The sequence below is a fragment of the Euleptes europaea genome, chromosome 4, assembly GCF_029931775.1.
Source record: "Euleptes europaea isolate rEulEur1 chromosome 4, rEulEur1.hap1, whole genome shotgun sequence".
Taxonomy (NCBI): Eukaryota; Metazoa; Chordata; class Lepidosauria; order Squamata; family Sphaerodactylidae; genus Euleptes; species Euleptes europaea.
Window position 1 is genome coordinate 10,916,885 of NC_079315.1, and position 21,491 is coordinate 10,938,375.

Sequence of the window (21,491 nt, forward strand, 5' to 3'; positions counted from 1 at the left end):
TCCAACAGAGCGGTTCTTCAGTGGAAGAGGCTTCCTCGGGAGGTGGTGAGCTCTCCTTCCCTGGAGGTTTTCCAGCAGAGGCTAGATGGCCATCTGTCAGCAAGGCTGATTCTATGACCTTAGGCAGATCATGAGAGGGAGGAGGGCACCTTGGCCATCTTCTGGGCATGGAGTGGGGGGGGGTCACCGGGGGTGTGAATTCCCTACATTGTGCAGGGGGGCTGGACTAGATGACCCTGGCGGTCCCTTCCAACTCTAGGATTGTATGGCCCCCCCTCCCCGCCCTTAAGCCGCCCCCCCGGGGGGGCTGGGGTCCAGGGGCAGGAGGGCACCTACCTGCCCCCGGGGGGCTGGGGTCCAGGGGCAGGAGGGCACCTACCTGCCCAGGGCAGCGGCGAGAGGCAGGGGGTGGGGGCTGGCGCGGCGGAGCTGGCAGGCTGCGGGACCTCGGAGCCAGCGGCGGGCGGCAAGTGGCGAGCCGGGCGAGCCGCGGCAGCCAGCAGCAGCCGTCGGGCGGGGAGGGGGCCGCCCCTGATAGGGCCATGACGGCAGCATGTGACCCTGCGCGGAGATGAGTCAGGGTTTCGAGGGAGCTTTGCAAACGGCACGTACAGGATGGGGGGGAGACGGTGGTGCAAAGAGGGGGGGGGCGCTGCAGACTCAGCCCTCGGCTCCCTCGAGCCTTCTTTTATTCAGATGCATCAAAATCACAACTCGGGCAAAAGGGGGGGGGGAGCCCCGTACCCCCCACACAGATCAGCACAGCTTCCCCCCCCCCCACGGCTTGCAGCCCCCTCCGGGCCGGAGCTCTTGCAAGATGCATCGAAATCACAACTCTTGCAAGATGCATCAAAATCACAACTCTTGCAAGATGCATCGAAATCACAACTCTTGCAAGATGCATCGATCATCACAAAGTGGGGGGGGGGAGCCCCGTCCCGCCGTCACCGCCCCCCAGATCAGAACAGCCTCCCCCCGGCTTGCAGCCCCCTCCGGGCCGGAGCTCTTGCAAGATGCATCAAAATTACAACTCGAGGAAAGTGGGGAGGGGGGAGCCCCGCCCCGCCGTCACCCCCCCGATAAGCCCCCCCCCGGCTTGCAGACTCCTCTTGCAAGACGACTCCGGACAGCCCCCCCCCCATGGGCTCCGGAGAGCCCCCTCCGAGCCGCCCCCCCGGGCGAAGCAGAGTCTGGGGATGTGAGCCCCCCCAAGTGGACGGCAGGGGGGGGGTGTCACTCGACGGGCTCCGGGGTCTCCTCCGCTTCCTGAAACAGAGAAGGAGAGGAAGCGTCAGGCGGGGTGAGTCTGCGGGGTGGGGGTGAGGGGTAGGTTTTTATATATATATATATATATATAATAAAATTTTTTATTTTTCTTCATTTAATATATCAACAGAAACAATATAATAGTAATAATAAAAAACAAGTAATATCTCTACTTTAACAATAAAATGACTTCCTCTCCCTCTTCCATCTAAAAATAAAGTGCATAAACTTTTGCTAACGGAACGAATCCCAATATTATTTTAATTAGCCTGTTCTTGTCGTATCCAACATTATTAAATCAGTACCTAATATAAAAAAAATTAATACAAAGTGTAAATAAGGGATTGGATCAAAGAGTATCCTTTAAATGGTCCCGTTAAAAAATGATTTTCACAGTACGTTCTCCAAGCCTCCCATTCCCCCCCCCCCAAAAAAAATTGTACATTATCATTGTGGTTTATCAAAGCTGTAAGCTTCGCCATCTCGGTCAGTTCCAGCATCTTTTTGATCCCCCCACCCCCCATGATCCCCGCACTAGTTTATGCAACAGATCGGCCCCTCTGGAAGTTCTCCCCCTGCAAGCCCCGCTGCAATTAAAGGCCCACGGGGCACTAGCAATGCGGCTTGAGCAGGGTTGCCAACCTCCAGGTGGTGTCTGGAGATGCGCTTTTACAACTGATCTCCAGCCAATAGAGAGCAGTCGGAGAACATGGCCGCTTTGGCCATTGGGCTCTATGGCATTGAAGTCCCTCCCCACTCCAAACCCTGCCCTCCTCAGGCTCCGCCCCAAAACCTCCCGCTGGTGGCAAAGAGGGACCTGGCAACCCTGGGCTGGAGCCAGGAGAGCTTTCGCCCCACAGGCTGGAAAGTCCAAAGATATTTCATTTGCTGATTCTGTGACCTTAGGCAGTTCATGGGAGGGAGGGCATCTTGGCCATCTTCTGGGCATGGAGTAGGGGTCGCTGGGTGTGTGTGTGGGGGGGAGGTAGTTGTGAAAGTCCTGCTTTGTGCTGGGGGTTGGACTAGATGACCCTGGTGGTCCCCTTCCAACTCTATGATTCTGTGATTACACACACACACCCCGTCCGGCTGTCAGGAGGCTGAAGCTGGTTCCCAGTTCGTTCCCTATTCCACTTCCTCATTCACATTTCCTAGTTCCGTGTTGGCGAACCTATGGCACGCGTGCCACTTCCGGCACGCGTGCCACTTCCGGCACGCGTAGCCCTCTCTGCCGGCACGCGCGGTTCCTCCAAGCAGCTGGCCTTTCCGGCTCTGCCCCGCCCCGGGTGATCTCCAACCAATAGAGATCAGTTCCCCTGGAAAAAATTGCCACTTTGGCAATTGGACTCTATGGCACTAAAGTCCTTTCCCAAACCCCGCCCTCCTCAGGCACTACCCCAAAAACCTCCCACTCATGGTGAAGAGGAACTTGGCAACCCTAGCCTCTCCCTCTGGGCCCCCTCTGGGGGTGGTATTCAGGTTAAATTGCCGCATTGGCACTCGGCGATAAATATGTGGGTTTTCGGTTGCAGTTTGGGCACTCGGTCTCTAAAAGGTTTGCCATCACTGTCCTAGTTTCTGAATGATGCTGAAGACAATTTAAAAGCAGTCCCCTGTACTTGAAGGACTGTCATACAGAGGAGGGTGCCGAGTTGTTTTCTGTTGCCCCAGAAGGTCAGACCAGAACCAACGGGTTGAAATTAAATCAAAAGAGTTTCCGTCTAGACATTAGGAAGAATTTTCTAACAGAGCAGTTCCTCAGTGGAACAGGCTTCCTCGGGAGGTGGTGAGCGCTTCTTCCCTGGAGGTTTTTAAGCAGAGGCAAGATGGCCATCTGTCAGCAATGCCGATTCTATGACCTTCGGCAGATCATGAGAGGGGGGACACTTTGGCCATCTTCTGGGCATGGAGTAGGGGTCACTGGGGGTGTGGGGGGCAGATAGCTGTGAATTTCGTGCATTGTGAAGGGGGTTGGACTAGATGACCCTGGTGGTCCCTTCCAACTCTGTGATCCTATGAATGTGGGGGTGTATGATATGTGGTGGTCCAATCCTTATTTTGGGGTGCAGAGCTTTTAAATTGTCAGTCAGAAACTAGGAAATGTGAATAAGAGAATGGGGAACAAACTGGGAACGAACTGGTGGTCCCTTCCAACTCAATGATTCTGTAATCACCGGCAGCGCCTGCATGCAGCCCACCCTCCAGGAAGCATATCAACACCCTCTCTCTGGCCAAGCTTCTTTCAACCGTAGTGCCCACTCTGCTTTGGCACCCTGCCCGGCATCCTGGGAGCAGAACCAGATAAGCTGTCGGTATTTTAAAAGAGAAGGATTGTCCCTTTGCTGCCCTGGCTCCCAGCCTGACAGCCGATGATTTAGACCTGGAGAAACTATTATGCCTGGTCACGGCCACTCAGGCTTGCACAGTGTGGGACTATCGCTTCCTCCATTTCCATCTCCCTCTTTGACCTTCGCTCAGTCTCCTTTATGAAATATTGAGGGGACTCCGCACTGAAGGCTGGTTGGATCAGACCCAGGCTTACATAAGAAAAGCCCTGCTGGATCAGACCGAGGCCTATCAAGTCCAGCAGTCTGTTCAAATAGTGGCCGGCCAGGTGCCTCCAGGAAGCCCACAAACAAGACGACTGCAGCAGCCCTGTCCTGCCTGTGTTCCACAGCACCTAATATATTTGGCATGCTCCTCTGATCCTGGAGAGAATAGGTATGCAGCATGACTCATATTCGTTTTGACTAGTAGCCATGGATTGCCCTCTCCTCCATGAACATGTCCACTCCCCTCTCAAAGCCTTCCAAGTTGGCAGCTTCGGGCTTCTGTTTCTGACAGCGGCCAGGAAAAGGGCACAGAGGCAAAGACCATGCCTCGTTGGAGTCCCCATGATTTGGTGTTCAGAGGTATACTGCTTCTGCACATGGAGGTTCAACTTAGATGTCATGACAAATCGCTGTTAACACCCCTGACTTAAAAAAAATCTAGCCCCTCTTTTTTTTAAAAAAACAAACACCATCTGAGCTGTCACTACACAGTGAATTATGTAGGATTATGTATTGGGTGATGAACAACTTTTGTCTGTCCTGGACCCTTTTGGAACTCAACTTCACTGGGTTACCCCAAGGGCCGGAATTATGAGAGTTGGAAGAAAAAGTCCATCAGTTGCCCCTACCCTCTTTGCTCATAATGGTACAGATCTTCCTAGTGTTTATTTTCTCCATTTATAGGCACAGTCATTTTGAAAAAATTCTTCAAATCTTGTTGCCTTTTCTCGTGGAGAATGGGATCGTTGTAGCTACCCTTTCTACCACTAGGATATCCTCTTTTGTACAAGGGCAACAAAAACCCCTTTTCCCCCCTAAAATGTGCTGGCGCCATGCATTTATATAACAGCATTAGGTTTTATTTTCAATCCCTTTCCAAATAATCCCCAACAGCGATTTTGCCTTTCACCCCGTGCCACACAAGAGCCGTAATGCTAAACACTGAACACTGCACCTCTATTTGGGGGGGGGGGGTAAATCTTCCAATATAGTATTCACTTTCGTCTTCCAAGGTTTTGCAAGCCCCCCCCCCCCCGCCTCTTGGGAGAATCAGGGCCCTCCTTGAGATTTTCTAGGGAAATTCTCCTTAATACCTCACAGTGTAGCTTTCTTAACTATCCAGGATCAGCGAAGCTCTCCTGTTTCCCAAATCTGTGCTCTTGCTTGACTTTAAATTGTATGGGGTTTTCTATCCAGGATCAGCTAAGCTCCTGTTTCCCAAATTGCTTGACTTTAAATTGTATGGTGCTTTCCCCCAGCCTGCCACGTCCTTTGTTCCCCTCCCCACCCCAAAATGTTCCTGATTTCTCCTCCTGTTAGGGCGAAACTAGAGGATATGTTTGACATTTAACAGTCATATGAGCCATGGGGGAACTAACGTTCCCAAGTGTGCCAGGTCTCAATTTGGTGAGGGAAAGGGCCTTCAACCTTCTCTCCCGGACCATTTTCCCAAACCGAAATGGCCACGGGGGAGAAATTTGCCGAGCAGAGTGGGGATGCACATGAACACATGAAGCTGCCTTATACTGAATCAGATCCTTGGTCCATCAAAGTCAGTATTGTCTACTCAGACCAGCAGCGGCTCTCCAAGGTCTCAGGCGGGGATCTTTCACATCACCTACTTGCTTAGTCCCTTTAACTGGAGATGCCAGAGACTGAACCTGGGACCTTCTGCATGCCAAGCAGAGGCTCTACCACTGAGCTATGGCCCCTCCCCAAAGCCTTGAATGCCAAGCCATTGAACACATGAAGCTTCCTTACTCTGAAGCAGACCCGTGGTCTGCGAAAGCCAATACTGTCTACTCAGACTGGCAGCCGCTCTCCAGGGTCTCAGGTCGAGGTCTTTCACCTGCTACCTGATCCTTTTAGTTGGAGATGCCGGGGATTGAACCTGGGACCTTCTGCATGCCAAGCGGATGCTCTCCCGCTGAGCCAAGGACCTGGGTCTCCCAGATGCTAGTCCAACATTTTAACTCCTATAACCATGCTGGGTTGGGGGAGCCGTGACCCAACTTGCGTCAAACATATTGGCTCATTGGGCCCTTAGCTACAGATCCAAACCATCTGTGCCCTCTTGGCATCGCCCCATCCCGCCATGTCTCACCGGCTCCAGTTCCAGCCCTAGCTCCTTCTCTCTCTCCCTTTCCTTTTCCAACTCCAGTTCTTCTTCCCGCCGCCGCTGCCGGGTTTCTTCCGCATCGAAGCGCTCGTCCTCCTCGAAGAAATCCTTATCCAGGCGCTCGAGGCGGGGGAGCAGCACCAGGGTCTCCAGGCGGTAGTCCCCCTCTTCTGCGCACGGGTTGTCCAGCAAGACCAGGGCCCTCAAGATGGGCAGCGTCTGAAGCTTAGCCACTTCCTGGATATTGGAAATCGCGTTCCCCCTGCGGAGGGGTGGGAGAACGAGTTTTGAAAAACTATCGGACAGGCCCCACTCTTTCTCCTCTGCTAAAACCTAAAGGTCAAGAATACAGCAGAAATGGGGGGAGCGTAACCAAAAAGTAACATCTAAAGGATTAATAGTGTTGATGTTAATGTCCGCTCGGAGTAGGGTTGCCAGCCTCCAGGTATCCCAGGAGAGAACCTTGTAATATATGGAAGTTCACTAGCCACTTGCTGGCAGATAATTTGAAACTAATGCTACCCATGGGAGTTATGTGAAATTATTTGAGAGGAAACACCAACTTGCAGTTTAAGACACCTGGGGAAGAAAAGAAAAAAATATAAAATGAAATTTATGTAAAGTACAGATGATACTTACCTGTTTGCACTTAAAGAAAAAGTACATACCTTTGTGGATATAGGAATATTGCATGTGTTGGTTGTATACCATATTGGATTTTGGAAAATTGTATTTTGTATTTGTACTTTTGTAAGCTTGTTGGATGTTTAGAATTGTTGTGGTATAATATAGAATTTCTTACATTTGTATAAGAGCTTGTTTCTGTGTCTACTTGGTTGTAACTAACCTCCAGGTAATAGCAGAAGATCTCCTGCTATTACAACTGATCTCCAGCCGATAGAGATCAGTTCACCTGGAGTAAATGGCCGCTTTGGCAATTGGACTCTATGGCATAGAAGTCCCTCCCCTCCCCAAACCCCGCCCTCCTCAGGCTCCGCCCCAAAAACCTCCCACTGATAGTGAAGAGGGACCTGGCAACCCTAGCTCGGAGGGTTATAGCAAGATAGTGGAAAACGGCAGAATTTTTAACGTTACATTCTTGGTATTCTGAATTGTGGCAAATAGCTATGGCACAAAAATTGACACATCAGCTTAGAGCAGGGGTCTCAAAACTTTTGGCCCGTTGAGTGCGGTTCAGAGCTCTTGCGCCCGCTCGCGCCGGCAGCCAGGTTGCGGAGCCGGCGCGCCTGAGAGAGAGAGAGCGGGCGCGCTGTCTCCCCCCCCACACACCATGGAGAATGGCCCTGTCCCCCTTTCCCTTTCCCTCAATGGTTGGGAGGCTAAAGCCTCCCCTCCCCTCTAGCCACGCGATTGCTGGGCGGGCAGCTCGGCGGTTCCTGGGCCCCCTTGCCTATCAGCTGTTGGGCGGGGTGGGCTTCCTTTGGTAGACCTGGCCTCCGGCTGAGTCCCATTGGGAGGCCATGTCTACCCACTGGCTTTCTTGGCAGTAGACCTGGACTCTGAGGAGGGGGAAAAGTCCCCCTTCAGAGGCCAGGTCTACCAATTGGCTTCTATAGGCCTCCAGAGGCCAGGTCTACTGCCAAGAAAGCCAATGGGTAGACCTGGCCTCCCAATGGGACTCAGCCGGAGGCCAGGTCTACCAATAGGCTTTTATGGTGGTAGGCCAGGCCTCCAGACGAGGACTCCGACGGGGAGGGGGAAATGGCAGGGACTTACAATTTAATTTTTATCAATAAATAAGATCACTATTAAGTATGATATCAAGTTTTATTCAGTGTACCTATAGTTTAATTAAGACTTAAAACTTTAATTAAAGTTTATTAAGTTAATAAACAGTGTACCTACCTATATAGTTTAAGTTTAAGAAATTTGGCTCTCAAAAGAAATCTCAATCGTTGTACTGTTGATATTTGGCTCTTTTGACTAATGAGTTTGCCGACCCCTGGCTTAGAGTTATTAAAGGCAAGGCTAATATATGGGATTCTTTTACGAAACACGGCATGATTTCATCTCATATACAAACCAGAAAGAAATTCACCATGCACCTAAACCATTTCAGAGATTATGGAAAACAAATTAAAGTTATAATGACCCCTTCCTCTTCTTCTCATTTCTAAATGTATTTACCACCTATGTTGTTATTGTACTCCATTTATACCTGTAATCAAAGGAAAAGAAAAAAGTTCATATATGTATGTATGTATAGGTGTGTATATATATATAGAATCATAGAGTTGGAAGGGACAACCAGGGTCATCAAGTCCAACCCCCTGCACAATGCAGGAAATTAACAACTGCCTCACCCCCCCACACCCCAAGTGACCAGAAGATGGCCAAGATGCCCTCCCTCTCATCATCTGCCTGTCATAGAATCAGCATTGCTGACAGATGGCCATCTAACCTCTTCTTAAAAACCTCCAGGGAAGGAGAGCTCACCACCTCCTGAGGAAGCCTGTTCCACTCAGGAACCACTCTGTTAGAAAATTCTTCCTAATGTCTAGATGGAAACTCTTTTAATTTAATTTCAACCCATTGGTTCTGGTCCGGCCTTCTTGGGCAACAGAAAACAACTCAGCACCATCCTCTATATGACAGCCCCTCAAATACTTGAACATGGTTATCATATCCCCTCTCTTATGTATATGTGTATATATTTATTTATTTATAATAATTTATAACAAATATTAAGCCTTCAACCATTAGTGCTGTAATTATAGTTTTGCTGTTTTCTTTCTTTGTTGTTGTTGTTGTTTTGCTTTACGTATTTATGTGTTCCTGTGTTTGTGAACTGTGATTGTATTTATTTCTGTTAAAAAAAAATATTTAAATTTTTTTTTAAAAAAACATTATAAGCTCTTATGGAGGAATAAAGAACTTTTTTTTTACTATGTAACAAAAGAAAAAAGAATGCATTAGAAATGTATGCCCCGAGAGCATATACAGCCAGCGATATGTCAACTGCACTGGTTCCAGCTGAAGCATCAGATCAGGTTCAAGGTGCTGGTTTTGACCTTTGAAGCCTTACATGGCCTGGGACCGTCGCATCTGCGGGACTACCTCTCCTGGTATAACCCCCACCCCGAAGATTTCTACGGTCATCAGATAAAAACCTACTGGTGGTCCCTGGCCCTAAGAGTGTGTGGCCGTCCTCGACGAGAGCCAGGGCCTTTTTGGCCCTGGTGCCGGCCTGGTGGGATGCTCTGTCCCTGCTGGATCAGACCCTGCAGGACCTTACAGAGTTCTGCTGGGCCTGCAAGACAGAGCTTTTCCACCAGGCCTATGGTTGAGGGCAGCCGTGGGCATCATCTTCTACTGGCCTCCCTATTCCCCCCCCCCCTTCACTTCTATGTTATTCTTGTTAATTGGGGAGGGGGGAGCTGCTGCTTATTCCGGGCACAATGGGCTAAATTTGGCGCCATCTGGAGTTTTTAAGGTTTTTAATCTGGTTTCATTGTTTAATTTTAGAATTATTATTAATTTTATTGTTGATATTTTGATGTATCCTGGATAGAATCATAAAATCGTAGAGTTGGAAGGGACCACCAGGGTCATCAAGTCCAACTCCCTGCACAATGCAGGAAATTCACAACTACCTCCCCCCACCTAGTGACCAGAAGATGGCCAAGATGCTCTCCCTCTTCTCTGCCTAAGGTCACAGAATCAGCATTGCTGACAGATCTCCATCTAACCTCTTCTTAAAAACCTCCAGGGAAGGAGAGCTTACCACCTCCCGAGGAAGCCTGTTCCACTGAGGACTGTTAGAAAATTCTTCCTAATGTCTAGACGGAAACTCTTTTGATTTAATTTCAACCCGTTGGTTCTGGTCCGATCTTCTTGGGCAACAGAAAACAAAAAGGTCGGACCAGAACCAACAGGTTGAAATTAAATCAAAAGAGTTTCCGTCTAGACATTAGGCTGATGTTACCCACCCTGAGCCTGGGCTTGGCTGGGGAGGGCAGGTTATAAATTAAATAAATAAATAAAAAATAAGAAATAGAAGCGGGAGAACACAGGTTTGCATGCGGAGGGTCAGTTCAGGGCATTTCCCCACTAAGTGGTTCCCACTGGGATTCTGCTCTGGTATCAGATGAACCATTAGTGTCAGATTCTTCTGTTTACAACCAACAAACACACCTATGAGAACTAACTTGGGGGGTGTCAGTTGAAAAGTGTCCATAGTCCTTTCAGAGCGTGGGGGTGGAAAGTGCCATCAAGTCGCAGCCAACTTATGGCGACCCCATAGGGTTTTCGAGGCAAGAACATAAGAACGGCCCTGCTGGATCAGACCAAGGCCCCTCAGGTCCAGCAGTCTGTTCACACAGTGGCCAACCGGTTGCCTCCAGGAAGCCCACAAAACAAGACTGCAGCAGCATTATCCTGCCTGTGTTCCACAGCACTTAATATATTAATATAATTATCATAAGAACATAAGGAAAGCCCTGCTGGATCAGACCAAGGCCCATCGAGTCCAGCCGTCTGTTCACACAGGGGCCAACTAGATGCCTCTAGGAAAGCCACAAAAGACAACAGCAGCATCCTACCTGTGTTCCACAGCACCTAATATAATTAAATATAATATAATTATAAGAGCATAAGAAAAGCCCTGCTGGATAAGACCAAGGCCCATCAAGTCCAGCCGTCTGTTCACACAGTGGCCAACCAGGTAACGCTGCTTCCCCATTACTCCCAAAGGGGCTTACGATAGAGACTCGGAACGGAGGCCGTGGCACCCACCGTAGGTTGATATACTGAAGGGACTTCATGCTTTCCGAAAAGCCGCCCAGACTCTCGAGCGCATTGTCACGGAGGTGCAGGGTTGTGAGTTGCTCCAAATCCTCCAGACCTTCTATAGTGGTAATGGAGTTCTGAGCCTGGGATAGGGAGACGAGGGGGGGGGCAGGGTAAGAGATGGAGGACGAAATCAGATCAGGGGTGGATCTAGACAGCGTACGTTTCACACATTCGGTGAGGGAACTAGCAGAATCTGCAGCTCCCCTCATTGAGTTACGGTTGCCCAGGTTCTAAAGGGGGAATATTCCAATTCAAATATTCCTCATAAGAACATAACATAAGTACATAAGAAAATAAAGGCCCTGCTGGATCAGACCAAGGCCCATCAAGTCCATCCATCTGTTCACACAGTGGCCAACCAGGCGCCTCTAGGAAGCCCACAAACAAGACGACTGCAGCAGCACCATCCTGCCTGTGTTCCACAGCACCTAATATAATTGCATATAATATAATTATAATAAGAACATAAGAAAAGCCATGCTGAACCAGACCACGGCCCATCAAGTCCAGCAGTCTGTTCACAAAGTGGCCAACCAGGCGCCTCTAGGAAGCCCACAAACAAGACGACTGTCTTGCCTGTGTTGTACAGCACCTAATATAATTATATATAATATAATTATAATAAGAACATAAGAAAGGCCCTGGTGGATCAGACCAAGGCCCATCAAGTCCAGCAGTCTGTTCACAAAGTGGCCAACCAGGCGCCTCTAGGAAGCCCACAAACAAGACAACTGCAGCAGCATTGTCTTGCCTGTGTTCCACAGCACCTAATATAATTATATATAATATAATTATAATAAGAACATAAGAAAAGCCGCTGGATCAGACCACGGCCCATCAAGTCCAGCAGTCTGTTCACACATTGGCCAACCAAGGGCCTCTAGGAAGCCCACAAACAAGTATAAGGCATCAGGACTGAAGCCTAGAAAGATTTGGGAAACTAAGCACTGACACTGGTTTGGAGGTTCTGACATTCAGTGGACTGAGGTGTGTGAACCACTCGCTGAAGTACAACCACCAATGGTGTCTCTTACCAGGTACAAATTTTTCAGCTTGGGCAGGTGGAGTCCCGCTGTAGACTTGAGTCTGTTACTCCGCAACTCAAGCGTGTGCAGATGGGAAAGCTTGAGTGGATCTAGTCCTGATATTTCCTCAATCTCGTTCCCTGGACGCCAGAGGAATAGAAAGTGATTGTGAGATTTATTCCCTCCATATTTTTTTAGCCAGTGGTGCAGATAGGGTTGCCAACCTCCAGGTGGTGGCAGGAGAACTCCTGGTATTACAACTGATCTCCAGCCAATAGAGATCAGATTACCTGGAGAAAAGGGCCACTTTGGAAAGTGGACTTTACAGCATTATACCCCACTGAAGTCCCGTTTTGGCCATTGGACTCTATGGCATTGAAGTCCCTCCCCTCACCAAACCCCGCCCTCCTCAGGCTCTGACCCAAGAACCTCCCGCCGGTGGCGAAGAGAGACCTGGCAACCCTCGGTGCAGAGTAAGGGCTCGATCTTTGTTTATTTTCAGTCTTTCTTTCCTTTTGCAAACTTAGCTGCCGGGATTGCTTCGTGGAGCGGAAGAATGGCGTGAAGACCAAAGGAAATACTAACCCTTTCATCTCCTGCCGTTTCCCTGCCTTCCTTAAAAACGTCCTTAAACTGCTTCCACAGGAACTTGTTTCCCCAGTGGGGATAAATACAGGTCCAGGGAGGTAGTTTCCAGTGAGAAAGCAGAGGGTGAAGGGTTACATTTTCCAACCCCTCACGCCACTCTCTTCCTTGATTCCACCATCCTGGAGGCTGCATTTGCAAGAACATTCTCTCCCCAAAGCTAAGAGTGTCCCCAACTATGGAGACAGTTTCAGGTGAGTAGCCATGTTGGTCTGCAATAAAAGAGCAAGAATTTGAGTCCAATAGCACTAGGGTTGCCAACCTCCAGGTATTAGCTGGAGATCTGCTATTACAAATGACCCCCAGCCGATGGAGATCAGTTCAACTGGAGAAAATGGCCACTTTGGCCATTGGACTCTATGGCATTAAAGTCCCTCCCCTCCCCAAACCCCGCCTTCCTCAGGTCCTGCCCCCAAAAACTCCCGTTGATGGCGAAGAGGGACCTGGCAACTCTAAATAGCACTTTAAAGACCAGTTTGATGGGGAAGGTGGGTTATCAGCCTAAAAATAAATAAATAAATTTTATAGACCTCTATCATGTCTCCCCTTAACCACCTTCTTTTCAAGCTAAACAGCCCTGAGCGTTTTAACCGCTCCTCCTAGGGCAGTTGCTCTAGCCCCCTGATCATTTTAGTTGCTCTTTTCTGTACCTTCTCAGCTCTGCAATATCCTTTTTTTTTAGGTTTAAACGCATGAAGCTGCCTTCTACTGAATCAGACCCCTGGTCCATCAAAGTCAGTATTGCCTACTCAGACTGGCAGCGGCTCTCCAGGGTCTCACATCACCTCCTTGCCTAGTCCCTTGAACTGAAGATGCCGGGGATTGAACCTGGGACCTTCTCATGCCAGGCAGAGGCTCTACCACTGAGCCACAGCCCCTCCCCATGGCTCTCCAGGGTCTTGGGCAGAGAGGTCTTTCACATCACCCTCTTGCCTAGTCCCTTTAACTGGAGATGCCGGGGATTGAACCTGGGACCTTCTCATGCCAGACAGAGGCTCTACCACTGAGCCACAGCCCCTCCCCTGTGCCGTGTTCACCCACACACCTTTCAGGGTGAGGCTGGCCAGGCGCGGGTGATTAATGCCACCAGTGTCCTTGATGCAGTTGCCGGCAAAACTGGCGATCTGCAGGTACGGCAGCTCGTCCATGGCGGCGCTGGTCAGCCGATTGTTGTCCACCTTCAGCCACAGCAGGTGTGTGAGGAACGACAAGGCAGACAGGTCCTGGAGCAGGTTGTCCGACAGGTCTACGTAGCGTAAGTGGATGAAGCTCTGGATGATGATGATATCTGTCAGCTCCCTACCACAGAACGAGGGTGGGAAATTATATGAAGAAGAAGGAGAAGAAGGAGGGGAAGGAGGAGGAGAAGGAGGAGGAGGAGGAGGAGAAGGAGGAGAAGGAGCAGAGTCGGTTTTTATATGCTGACTTTCATTTATTTATTTATTTATTTATTTATTTATTTATTTATTTATTTATTTGTTGGGTTTATAGCCTGCCCTCAATTCTCAGCAAGCCAGGCTCAGAGCGGGTCACGACATAATAGTAAAAACATACATTAAAACATACTTTAAAATTCCACACTCCGTACTATAATAAAACAAGATGGCATTCCCTTCTAAATCGTAGCCACTGGCAGGTCCAAACCTGCAATGGGCCCCCAGACCAGACTGGGGGAAGGATGGGGAGGCCAGCAAATGGTGATAGTAGAAAGATTTGCGGCTGCCCTCAGGTATAGGTATCTTAAGGAAGAATCAAACCGGCTTACAATCACGTTCCCTTCCCCTCCCCACAACAATCACCTTCCCTTCCCCTCTCTGTGAGGTAGGTGGGGCTAAGAGGGTGTGACTAGCCCAAGGTCACCCAGCAGGCTTCATGTGTAGGAGTGGGGAAACAAATCCACTTCACCAGATTAGCCTCCACCACTCATGTGGAGGAGAAGGGAATCAAACCCGGTTCTCCAGATCAGAGTCCACCGCTCCAAACCACCGCTCTTAACCACTACACCATGCTGGCTCTCACCAAAAATTCAACACTAGCTTTCTGGCACCTCTGCCCAACCCAATCCCATTTCCCCAGAAGAGTTGGTGAAGGGACAGGATCTAAAGGTTGCCAACTCCAGGAAGTTCCCGGAGACTCGGGGATGGTGCCAGGGAAGGGGAGGGTTTGGGAAGGGGAATGACCTCAGCAACGCCATAGAGTCCACCCTTTGAAGCAGCCTTTTTCTCCTGGGGAACTGATCTCTGTAGTCTGGAGATCAGTTGTAATTCTGGGAGTTCTCCAGGCCGCACCTGGAGGCTGGCGACTGTATTAGTAGTGTATGACTCATACACTCACTTTTCTCTGGCCTCAAATTTCACAAAGGCGTGAGCCAAGCCGTTGCCGGTTTTACACAAAAGCGAGAGGCCTTCTTTGAAGTGTTCCTCGGTGAGAGGGTTGGAGACGGGGTGCTGGGGGGAAAAAGCAGAGTTGGGGAGGGGAGGAAGCAAGATACCGCTAAGATTATCCGATCACGACCCCGATTCGCCCTGTCCTTTTAGATTTGCCACTGAGACCGGAGATGAGGCAGCAGCAGCATCTCCTACGTATTTCTCTCTTCCCCCCCCTTCCCTCTCTCCTCTCCTTTTCTCCACCCACTGGCTTGTTTGTATTGTGTAACAGCTGGAGCAGTCTTGCTCATGCAAACAGGCTGGTGGGGGGGGGGGGACAGATCATGGCAGGACTGGAAAGGTAGGGAAAGAAGAAAAAGAGTTGGTTTTTATATGCCGACTTTCTCTACCTTTTAAAGAGAATCAAACTGGCTAACAATCTCCTTCCCTTCCTCTCCGCACAACAGACACCCTGTGAGGGAGGTGGGGCTGAGAGAGTTCGGAGAGAACTGTGACCGGCCCAAGGTCACCCAGCAGGCTTCATGTGTCGGAGTGGGGAAACCAACCCGGTTCACCAGATTACAGTCCGCCGCTCATGTGGAGGAGTGGGGAATCAAACCCGGTTCTCCAGATTAGAGTCCACCACTCTTCACCGTTACACCACGCTGGCAAAGCTACAGAAGAACAGAAGAAAAGCCCTGCTGGATCAGACCAAGGCCCATCAGGTCCAGCCGTCTGATCACACCGGGGCCAACCAGGTGCCTCCAGGAAGCCCCCAGACAAGACAACTGCAGCAGCACCATCCTGCCTGTGTTCCACAGCACCTAAGATAATAGGCATGCTCCTCTGATCTACTGGCTTGTCTCCCAAACAAGGCAAATGTAAAGGGCAGGTGTCAGGTTGTTTGTAAGTTGGTAAATTCTCAATAAAATCTGGAGTCCGTTAATGTGTGTGTGCGCTGTCACATCACAGCTGACTTATGGCTACCGTGTGGGGTTTCCAAGGCAAGAGATGTTCGGAGGTGGTTTGCCATTGCCCGCCTCTGCAGGCAATGTAAGCCGGTTTGATTCTTCCTTAAGTGGTAGAGAAAGTCAGCATATAAAAACCAACTCTTCTTCTCTGCTTGGGCTGAGGGAGTTCTGAGAGAACTGTGACCGGCCCAAGGTCACCCAGCTGGCTTCATGTGGAGGAGCGGGGAATCGAACCTGGTTCCGCGGATTACAGTCCACTGCTCTTCACCACTACACCCCGCTGCCAGGCAAACCCTGAGTCTGCTTCAACATTCCTGCCATTTCTAAAAGAAGTTATCCTCCGTATGGTTTCCTTTTTTCATCTGGGTTTTATTTCCTTGCAGACTCAAAGGCTCAGTTCAGATATAACAAAAAACCCTGCTGCTGTTGTTTTTAACAGAGGCTAGTGTGTTAACCCAGCAACACCCTTATATACACACACACAAGTTTAAAACAGCCTCTCTCCTATTCTGTCCTTTCTAAGAGAAAAGTTTCATCAGAGTGAAAAACCACTCACAACCGATCACTTGGTAACCCGGCTCACGATCTGTTTCCTTCCTTCGTTCATTTTCTCATTGGGGGGGTATTGCAGAATTACAAAGCAATATGCTGAAGACCAGCAGAATACATCCAATCAACAATGCAATAAAACTGCATGACGCAGTCAAGGAACAATGAAATAAAAACAATCCAGTGTTAAGAATAATAAGTATAAATATCAGAGGCGTTTAGTTGGAAATAGTAATTTTGGATAATTTTGTTTTATGTATACGTCAAACGGCTTTTCAGTTTATACATAAGTATTTGTTTTACAGGCATGTTAAGCATATGGTTTATATTAACAGGTGGCTATATAATGTAAACTGTTGATTAGGTTTTAAGGAATAGTATAATAAGTAGACTATCTATTAACCGAAATTATTTTGCGGTTTAGTATACTATAACTAAGAGCCCTGCAGCGCAGAGTGGCAAGCTGCAGTCCAAGCTCTGCTCACGACCTGAGTTCGATCCCGACGGAAGTCAGTTTCAGGTAGCCTGCTCAAGGTTGACTCAGCCTCCCATCCTTCCGAGGTCGGTAAAATGAGTACCCAGCTTGCTGGGGATAAAGGGAAGATGACTGGGGAAGGCACTGGCAAACCACCCCGTAAACAAAGTCTGCCTAGTAAAAGTCAGGATGTGACGTCACCCCATGGGTCAGGAATGACCCGGTGCTTGCACAGGGGATCTTTACCTTTACACTATAACTAAGGAATATCGGAGCTATCCGTAACATAGTCTCTTAATATTCTCAATAACCTAATTGTCATTCTAGAGAGTGGCTTGTTAAATGACACATTTTGGAAGGTTTGAAATACTGTATGGGAGAGTCTTGTTTTGTATTGTAGTGTGTAGAGTGTGTTTGGTTTATTTTTTTCTGTCTTAAATAAAAATCTATTAAAAAAAATCCAGTGTATTAAGCCTAGAAACAACGCAATATTAGCAGAGAAAGTAAAAAAAAAGAAAGAAAAGCTGCCTGGAATTTTTCACAGAAATAGGGAATCCTCGCAGAGCTAAGCCCTTTAAACTTCCCTTAATTTCATTACTTAAGGGTAAATATGTGCTTGAATTTATCTCACAGATCGTGAAACCTCCGTATTTTAGGCACAACGTAACAGATCCTATTAACACATCACCTCTTCTTCTTCTTCCTCTGCTCCTTCCTTCTCATCCTCCTCGTCTTCCAGTTTCTCACCAAGCTCATCCTTTTCATCGTTATCGTAGTCATCTTCAGGTTCGTCGTCGGACATTTTCAGTGGCTGGGGCTTTCAGGATAGAGAGACCAAAAAGGGTACTGGAAATTGGCTGTGCTGGGGAAATGGAGATAGGAATAAAATTAAGTTTAAGGGATTTAAGAAAAACAGTATAAGTCGAAAGAGTGTGTACTCAGTGCATACGGAGTGTGTACTCAGCCAGAAATACTCTTCATCCCTCAAAAATGGCCATTTCATACTATCTCCTGGGCAGGGGGCCTTTTTCAAATGAATACCCGTGGCTCAATTGAACCACATTTTATACACCCGCAAGCTGGGGGTTATTCTTTCAAGTGAAGGCCTTAGTTTGAACTAGACTTCGCCCTCTGTTTCGATTGTAATCATAAAAGGACTCAGAGACATCCTGAGGCCTTTTTGAAACTGATAGGCCTAGATCCTTAAGCCACGGTCCTCTTCTAGGGTGACCACCAGGTATAAGGGAGGTATAGATGTGGGGAAGAAGAAGAGTTGGTTTTTATATGCCGGTTTTCTCTACCTTTTAAGGAGAATCAACCCGGCTTACAATCACCTTCCCCTCCCCACAACAGACACCTTGTGAGGTAGGTGGGGCTGAGAGAGTTCGGAGAGAACTGTGACTAGCCCAAGGTCACCCAGCAGGCTTCATGCGTATGAGTGGGGAAACCAACCCGGTTCACCAGATTAGAGTCCGCCTCTCGTGTAGAGGAGTGGGGAATCAAAACCGGTTCTCCAGATCAGAGTCCACCTAGGATTGCCAACCTCCAGGTAGTAGCTGGAGATCTCCTGCTGTTACAACTGATCTCCAGCCGATAGAGATCAGTTCACCTGGACAAAATGGCCGCTTGGGCAATTGGACTCTATGGCGTTGAAGTCCCTCCCCTCACCAAACCCCACCTTCCTCAGGCTCCGCCCCAAAAATCTCCCAAGTATTTCCCAACCTGGAGCTGGCAACCCTAAGTCCACCGCTCCTAACCACTATACCACACTGGTCTGGAAAAGGGGGGGACTGGCAGGCGCAGTCTATCTGGGGCTGAGAAGAGGCTGCATCTGCCAAAGATTTCCCCTACTAAGTCCCTGTTTAAAGGTCCGGCAACTCGGTAGGCCTTCCTTTGCCCCTAGTGGCCCCCAAATCCCCATAGCAATACTAAAGCATCATCCAGGACCACCTGTCCATCCACCAAAAGACGTCCCATTAATCCCCTACACTCTTCTGGTTGGGGAGAAAGAAAAAAAGGTCTCAAACCCCCACCCAGGCTCCAAACTGCTGGAGAAGTTTTGGTGACGGCAAGCGAAGGCAAGAGAAGGTTTGTTATGTTTTGCTGTTGCTATGGACGCCGGAGGCAGGTGAGGAAGCGGGGACCGTTGCTAGGAGGCCGGCTGCCTTGGCAACCACGGAATTGATGGGGCAGGCCAAACTGCCTGGGAGAGTCACTGGAGCCGATTGGCTGAGAGGAGGGCGTGTGATTTGCATAAAGGAGTCCCATCTAAGGGGCGGGGCCAGAAGCAGCTGGCTGAGCATGACTCATCACTATGCTGATTCAAAGCAACAGGGGGGAAACAGAGGCAGGCTTCCTGTGAAGGCCAGGGTGGGGAAAGGCCAGGCAGCCGAGGACAGCTGGGTCCCTGTCCCTTTAAGGGAAGTGCTGAAGAGGGATTGGGGGCAAGGGCAGCTTATCCCCACAAGTCAAAGAAGAGATGCAGTTTCCCAAAGTCCCTCTTTGAGATTGGGTTTATTAAAGGGACAGGGCTCTATTAAAACCTGGCCAGATCAGCTCTGAGAAAATGGGCTCCCTTTCCAAATTTAGAGCAGTCGCTTTCAAGCTTTCTGTCTTCAAGGAATAGTTTCTTGACTGGACTGCTCTGCCCTGCAGCCTAGGGTTGCCAACCTCCAGGTATTAGCTGGAGATCTCCCGCTATTACAACTGATCTCCAGCCGATAGAGATCAGTTTCCCTGGAGAAAATGGCTACTTTGGCAATTGGACTCTAGGGCATTGAAGTCCCTCCCCTCCCCAAACCCCACTCTCCTCAGGCTCCACCCCCCAAATCTCCAGGTATTTCCCAACCCGGAGCTGGCAACCCTACTGCAGGCTCCCCACTTTTGCAGAGGGGCCTGATATGTGTTCTGAAGTTCACATTCATTGCCTGAACTAATCTTAGAATCAGAGTGGGAAGGGACCACCAGGGCCATCTAGTCCAACCCCCTGCACAATGCAGGAAATTCCAAACTTCCTCCCTCACACACACCCCTAGCGACCCCTACTCCATGCCCAGAAGATGGCCAAGATGCCCTCCCTTTCATGAACTGCTTAAGGTCCTAGAATCAGCAATGCTGACAGATGGCCATCTAGCCTCTGCTAAAAAATCTCCAGGGAAGGAGAGCTCACCACCTCCTGAGGAAGCCTGTTCCACTGAGGAACTTCATGCAGTCAATCAGTTTTAGATTCTGGACTTAATCTAGTCCTATTACATTGCTTATTAGACATCTCATTCTGTCTTTTTTTTAATAAAATTATTTTTTTTCAAATGCTTTCATATTCAATTACATTTGTCCATTAACCAATTATATAATATAACGTTTTCTTATCATATCTAATATATGTTTCTTTAACTTCCCCTCTCCCCTCCTCTGTCTCTTTATTGTCATTATTACTCTCTTTGGATTTATTGTCTAATTCTTTATAACAAATCACCCATATCTACTTCAACAAGTCTGAATTAGATCAAAATATATCCCTTAATATCACAATTAAATTCATTCATACAGTATTTTGTCCATGCCTCCCATAGACATCTCATTCTGTCGATTGCAGTAGTTTACACTGTATAATCTGCCTTGACTCTCAGTGAGGAATGCAGACAATAAATAATGTAAATAAATAAATAGAAAATAAATAATGGATACATCCCCTCCCTTTAGATGGCAACTCGCACATCAAATGTAAAGTACAGAATGAACTCCTTTTATCCCATCCCATCACCTGCACAGATGGGGTAATCTGATTCTATGCATATTTACTCAGAAGGAAGTCTTACTGGGCTCAATACACCCTTCAAATGGGGATCCAGCAATAACCCTGTGAGCTCGGGCCGTGGACCTCTGCCCTAAATTCCTACCCTGATTCCTCCACTGCAGGAAGTAAAAATTCAGCTGAAGAAGAGTTGGTTTTTATATGCTGATTTTCTCTCCCTTTTAAAGAGAATCAAACTGGCATACAAGCACCTTTCCTTCCCCCTCCCCACACCAGACACCTTGCGAGGTAGATGGGGCTGAGAGAGTTCTAAGAGAGCTGTGAGTAGCCCAAGGTCACCCAGCTGGCTTCATGTGTCGGAGTGGGGAAAACCAACCCAGTTCACCAGATTAGAGTCCGCCACTCATGTGTAGGGTTGCCAGGTCCCTCTTTGCCACCAGCGGGAGATTTTTGGGGCGGAGCCTGAGGAGGGTGGGGTTTGGGGTGGGGAGGGGAGGGACTTCAAAGCCATAGAGTCCAATTGCCAAAGCGGCCATTTTTCTCCAGGTGATCTGATCTCTATCGGCTCGAGATCAGTTGAATTAGCAGGAGATCTCCTGCTACTACCTGGCAGTTGGCAACCCTAGCTGGAGATCAAGTGTAATAGCAGGAGATCTTCTGCTATTACCTGGAGGTTAAGGAAAGTAGTGCAGGAATCTTAGGCTATAATTACTACAACACAAATGAGTGAAACATCAAAGTGTAATCAATGCATACAATAGTGGAAAGGGACAAACATACAACTATATACAATGGTATTTCAATAGTCCACAAAGGTATGTATAAATGTGTTTTTTTCAATAGTCCATAAGGGTACATAGATCCAAGAAGATTCCAATAGTTGGTCACAAGACCTCAGCAGATGTGTAAAAGACTATTATGAAAGGAAGACGATCGTTTCATTCTTCATCAGTTCCA

General features: G+C 48.6%; 1 protein-coding gene across 1 annotated transcript; it reads right to left on the reverse strand.

The window, feature by feature from the left end:
- Window positions 1-1,233: 1,233 nt before the first annotated feature.
- Window positions 1,234-17,582, reverse strand: LRRC23 (leucine rich repeat containing 23). Its single transcript, XM_056848419.1, has 7 exons — window positions 17,469-17,582; window positions 14,754-14,866; window positions 13,465-13,718; window positions 11,784-11,914; window positions 10,693-10,829; window positions 5,923-6,199; window positions 1,234-1,266 (listed from the first exon to the last, which is right to left on the reverse strand). Exons 1-7 carry the CDS (start codon window positions 17,580-17,582, stop codon window positions 1,234-1,236), a joined length of 1,059 nt encoding a protein of 352 aa, XP_056704397.1.
- Between the last annotated feature and the right edge of the window lie 3,909 nt (window positions 17,583-21,491).

Excerpts from the sequence above, each read along its gene's own strand:
- LRRC23 (XM_056848419.1), bottom strand. The coding sequence starts at position 17,582 with ATGTCCGACGACGAACCTGAAGATGACTACGATAACGATGAAAAGGAT. Across the intron at positions 11,915-13,464 it reads GGCCAGCCTCACCCTGAAAG|GGAACGAGATTGAGGAAATA; the intron begins GTGTGTGGGTGA and ends TCTGGCGTCCAG. Across the intron at positions 10,830-11,783 it reads AGCTGAAAAATTTGTACCTG|GCTCAGAACTCCATTACCAC; the intron begins GTAAGAGACACC and ends TCCCTATCCCAG.